The sequence below is a fragment of the Microcaecilia unicolor genome, chromosome 12 (assembly GCF_901765095.1).
Source record: "Microcaecilia unicolor chromosome 12, aMicUni1.1, whole genome shotgun sequence".
NCBI lineage: Eukaryota > Metazoa > Chordata > Amphibia > Gymnophiona > Siphonopidae > Microcaecilia > Microcaecilia unicolor.
In genome coordinates, this window is record NC_044042.1 from 78950004 (window position 1) to 78955846 (window position 5843).

The 5843-nt window shown below is 42.5% G+C and overlaps 1 protein-coding gene across 1 annotated transcript; it reads left to right on the top strand.

The window, feature by feature from the left end:
* Nucleotides 1–753: 753 nt before the first annotated feature.
* On the top strand, nucleotides 754–5349 carry LOC115481788. Its single transcript, XM_030221173.1, has 2 exons — nucleotides 754–921; nucleotides 4121–5349. Exon 2 carries the CDS (start codon nucleotides 4258–4260, stop codon nucleotides 5272–5274), a length of 1017 nt encoding a protein of 338 aa, XP_030077033.1. The 5' UTR covers nucleotides 754–921; nucleotides 4121–4257; the 3' UTR covers nucleotides 5275–5349.
* The last annotated feature ends 494 nt before the right edge of the window (nucleotides 5350–5843 follow it).

Here is a 5843-nt window from a genome sequence, read left to right on the forward strand (position 1 = left end):
GAAGAGAAAAAAAGCAGGGATAAGGGTTGGGGTAAGGGGATACCAGTATGCTTGCCTGTCCTAGAGCATTGCATGACACAGTATTAGTTTTGAGGTGCTGGTTTGGCCCATACTGAAACAATTCTGTGGGTAAGTGGAAAACTGACTTGTCTTTCTCTGCTTCTAAAATCCACAGCATTTTCCCCCATGGTGGAAGCTATGAGTAACGATCCCTTTATTCATATTCTAAATCATCATGTATTAAGCTAAGATTTTCTTGTATCTTGCTGCATGAATTATGGTAAGGTTTTCTTATATCTTATGCACAGATTCTGACGGGTTCTGTATATTGCTCCTAGCGTTTCACACCTAAACCCAAGCGTATTCTATAACAATGCGCGTAACTTAGTTGGCTTAAGCCAATCAGCATTAACAGCACTTAAGCAATAATGAGCACTAATTGCCAATAATTAGAATGTACGCTTGCTAAGCGTATGCTGTAACTCATTGCGCTTAAATTCTAATGCGCACATCCAAAAAGGGGCATGGTTATAGGCAGAGAAATGGGCGTTTCATGGGCATTCCCAAATTTACACGCATTGTTAGAATATAGCCCACTCTTCCTAAATCTACATGCAGGGATTTTATGCCATGTTTTCGTTGGTGTAAATGGATGTGCATAGTTTTAGGCTCAGGGGTATCAACTAAACGTATTCTATATACCGCACCTAAATGTTATAGAATATTCTTAGGCAAAAATGATTACCGCACGGATTTTCCAGGCGCTATATAATGCAATCTTTTCCATTTTGCTTTCTTTCTTACCTGCACTTATAACCATCCTGATTTTAGGACATGAAGAAGCCAGTTGTGATGACGGTGAACCTGCCCCAAAGAAATGGAAGCAATCTGCTGAATCCAGTGAGCTAGAAGTAAATCCAGGTATGGGCACACACTGTGTGTTGTACATGCATAACCTGAGTAGGCAGAAGGAGAAATGCGGAAGTCTGTGTCTGTCTCCTGATCACATTCAGAGCTCTTTGCCACAACAGCACATGAAATTGCCCAGGCAGCTTCTGAGTTACGGACCAAGAAAGGGATCTGGGTGTCGTCGTCGTTAATACGCTGAAACCTTCTCAGTGTGCTGCTGCGGCTCGGAAAGCAAATAGAATGTTGGGCATTATTAGGAAAGGTATGGAAAACAGGTGTGAGGATGTTATAATGCCGTTATATCGCTCCATGGTGCGACCGCACCTTGAGTATTGTGTTCAATTCTGGTCGCCACATCTCAAGAAAGATATAGTGGAATTGGAAAAGGTGCAGCGAAGGGCGACCAAAATGATAGCGGGGATGAGACGACTTCCCTAAGAAAAAAGACTAAGGAGGCTAGGGCTTTTCAGCTTGGAGAAGAGACGGCTGAGGGGAGACATGATTGAGGTATATAAAATTATGAGTGGAGTGGAACAGGTGGATGTGAAGCATCTGTTCACGCTTTCCAAAAATACTAGGACTAGGGGGCATGCGATGAAACTACAGTGTAGTAAATTTAAAACAAATCGGAGAAAATGTTTCTTCACCCAACGCATAATTAAACTCTGGAATTCGTTGCCGGAGAACGTGGTGAAGGCGGTTAGCTTGGCAGAGTTTAAAAAGGGGTTAGACGGTTTCCTAAAGGACAAGTCCATAAACCGCTACTAAATGGACTTGGGAAAAATCCACAATTCCGGGACTAACATGTATAGAATGTTTGTACGTTTGGGTAGCTTGCCAGGTGCCCTTGGCCTGGATTGGCCGCTGTTGTGGACAGGATGCTGGGCTCAATGGACCCTTGGTCTTTTCCCAGTGTGGCATTACTTATGTACTTCTAATCAAAGTTCCAGTCCCAGCCTTGCATGTTTATAATTGAATTATAAACATTAGCACTAGAAGATAAGGGGATCTGTACTGAGCAGTGTGGTAAACTTGTAAGAATAGATTACCCATTTATGGCAGTCCTTATGTTCATTTAAAGTTAAGGTGTACAAAATCCTGAGCGGTGTAGAATGAGAAGAAGTAAATTGATATATATATATTTTTTTTACTCGTTCCAAAAGTACAAAGACTAGGGGACATTTGAGGAAGTTACGTGGGAATACTTTAAAAACAAATAGGAGGAAATATTTTTTTCATTCAATGAATAGTTAAGCTCGAACTCTTCGCTGGAGGAGGTGGTAACAGCGGTTAGTGTATCTGGGTTTAAAAAAGATTTGGACAAATTCCTGGAGGAAAAGTCCATAATCTGCTTGCCCTGGGATTTGTAGTATGGAGTGCTGCCATGACTTTGGTTTCTGCCAGGTACTTGTAACCTGGCTTGGCCACTATTTGGAAAACAGGATACTGGGCTTGATGGACCATTGGTCTGACCCAGTATGGATACTCTTATGTAAGCATATTTTCACCATCCCTGTCTATCTAAGTGCTGGCACTGAAGCACAAACGGAGAGGGTACAAAGTAGAAGACAAAGTTCAAAACAGCAAAAAGAAAGCACTAAACCTTCAAATTAGGGACACAAATCCTTTTAATTATATAACTTAAGCAGCATTCTTGTATTGATAACCCAAAGAAGTGAAAAAAGCTTCTTCAGATCTTACATTAAAGCCTGCTGTTGTACGCAGAAGACTAAAAAGGAGGCATCTCCATTTTGTGCATCAGATCTTTATGACCAGAATTGCTCAAGAAAAACCTTCCACCCCTGACGCAGGCGCTGTGCGCCGAAATATGGCCCGTGTCGGGTCATCAGTACAAGACTTGCTCGAGCTATATAATTAAAAGGAATTGTGTTTCTAATTTGAAGGCTTAGTGCTTTCTTTTTGCTAGTAGATTTCTTTATTTTTTACTGTACCTTCACTCCAGAATGGGACCTAAGTATTAAGGGTCCCTTTTACCAAGCTTTGGGAAAAGGGGGCCTGCACTGGCGTCGGTGCTTGTTTTTGACGCGCACTGAGGCACCCTTGTACCACAACAGGTAAAAGGTAGGTCTTGCATTTCTGCAAGAAATGGCCGTGCGGCAAGTAAAGCGCAGCCATTTGGAGGGGGGGGGGAGCCCTTACCGCCACCCATTGAGGTGGTGGTAAGAGCTCCTGCGCTAACCCAGCAGTAACCGGGCAGTGCACGGCACTGCCCCGATTACCACTGGGTACACACTGGCGCCACAAAAATAAATATTTTTGTAGCAGTGGATATGACGGCACGCTAGGAGTGGGAAGTACCGCTGGGCTGCTGTGGTAGCCCGGTGGTATTTCCTTTTTAGTGAATGGTAAACCTGCATTGGGCTTACCGCTGCTTTTTAAAAGGGGTCTTTTCCTTGTCATCAAGCAGATGAAGCCATTATGTATGGGTTGTGTCCATCAACCAGCAGGGGAAGATAGAGAGCACTCAACTTTTCACAGTGCCTCATGGCCAGCCAGCTCCACTGCCTTTTCAGTATTTCTTAAGATATGTCTTTTATTGCTTTGAGATTTTTGCTTAAAATTACCCAGAAGTTTTCCTATGTAAATTGTTTGATCATTTTCAATACATAAATTTGCAGTTGAATATATGATTTTTTATTTGCGTTTGCTCCACTCCCCCAAACACTTTCCTTATCCAGACATATGACTTTGGCCATTTATCAATCTAAACTAGCACAGTTATACATAAGTGCTGCAAAAAAATTTATAATTTTTTTAAAGGTATGTGATTACTGCTGTTGCAAATTGCATATATGATTTTAAATATTGACCTAACGTAGTTTACTGAAATGACTGTTAATCTGTGATTTGAACTTTAAGTCACAGATTTCTTTAGCATGAACTGTGGCATCTATCATACAAGACCAAAGACTTAAACAGAGAATGATTTCAGAAAAGTCATTATTAGGCTGAAGCAAGAGGCAGGGGAACGAGAGTAGAGGTGGGAAAGAAACATTATGAAGTGTAACATTGTACGTTCTGGGGAATGTCAGAATCGTCGCCACTACCCTTAAATGGAAAATAGGAAAAATATCATCTGCTTGTATAAAGAGGACAGCAGTCCTTACCAGTCCCTCTGTTTGGCTGTATTTCATCTTGCAGGATTACTTTAAAAAAAAAATAAATTCTCCCTCCTTTGGTTCTTCTTCAGGTAGATACACTTTGTCAGACCTAGAGGAATGTGCAGACAAGAATTTGGAAACCCTAATTCAAAAGCTGGAAAAGCGGTTGGATCCAACCTATTTGGATACACTGAAGGATGATTTGACATCTAGGCAGCTGAGAAAAATGTATTCAGTTACATCTACTCTGGGTTATAACTTAAAGGGAAAACTAATCCAACTTTACAGTGATCTAACCAATGACAATAAAATCAGTCGTGTGCCTAAAGAAGTTTTGGCCCTCATCTTCTGTGAACCTCTCAGGAAGACTGGAAATGGGTCCAGATCTGGGAAACCGGCAGACTTAAATAATGATGAGCAAAGCACAGACAGCAATAACGAGGAGTGTGAACCAACAGGTCTACAAAAGAAAAGTGAGATCCTAATAGAGGACGTGACACATACTCAAAAGGAAATCAGTTACGCTTTAGATGAGAGAGACGGTGTCCTGCAACACCCATCCAGTTCATCAGGATCCAACAGGAACAGCCCAGGGAATGGAAGAAATGGAGAGGCAAAACAGGCCTTATTAGATGATTCTGTCTGTGTTTCCTTCCTTGAAGGCAGTATTCAGGAGTGTGAAAGTGAAAGACGGAATGGGTACAGAGAAACTGGCATCCAGGAGAGGAAAGAGCCAGAGTCCAAACCAGTACCCCAAAATGCATCAAGAGGACACCCTCGCCAAAACACTAGACAAACTCGTATCAACCCAAGACAGTTGCTTCCTGAAATTAAGAAGTGGCTGAGTGAAAAAGATATTAAAATAGAGAACGTGAGGTGTATCAATACCAGAGAGCATAAAGTATACAGCTGTATGACAGCCAAGGACATTGTACTCTTTCGACGTGAAAGGAGTGATCCCTGGAAGATTTTAAGAATTCTTAAACCCAAGGAAAAATTGAATAATAAATTGCCACGTAAAAACCTGGAGTTTGAGCTGAAGTTTAACATGGCCGTTATTGGAGAAAATATTCATCAAGCTCATATTATCAGTGAGCATGAAGTATATGTGATTTATGACAATTCTTTTGAATTTGAAAAACATTTTGAAACGGTAATGAACGAAATTCTGCTGCCTCTTCTAGCTCTTTATAAGAAGATGGAGAGAACACATCTCATAGATGAGGTCTCTGATCCCATTTGACCCCCCCCCCCCCCCCCCCCCACCAAGAAAATGCAGGGGTTCTGTTTGATTTTAACTCTTCTCAGGACAACATCTTTGAAGATGTGGAGTGGAGTGGAGTGGAGGAGTGGCCTAGTGGTTAGGGTGGTGGACTTTGGTCCTGGGGAACTGGGGAACTGAGTTCGATTCCCACTTCAGGCACAGGCAGCTCCTTGTGACTCTGGGCAAGTCACTTAACCCTCCATTGCCCCATGTAAGCCGCATTGAGCCTCCCAGAAGCAGAAGCCTGCGCAGCCACATTGGTGATCTGCAAGGGCTGACTTCTACATGGAATGTTGCTAGTGGAGTAGCAACATTCCATGTAGAATCTCAAATAGTAGCAACAGTGGAGGAATGGCCTAGTGGTTAGGGTGGTGGACTTTGGTCCTGAGGAACTGAGTCCGATTCCCACTTCAGGCACAGGCAGCTCCTTGTGACTCTGGGCAACTCATTTAACCCTCCATTGCCCCATGTAAGCCGCATTGAGCCTGCCATGAGTGGGAAAGCGCGGGGTACAAATGTAACAAAAATTAAAAAAAATGTGCCTCTCC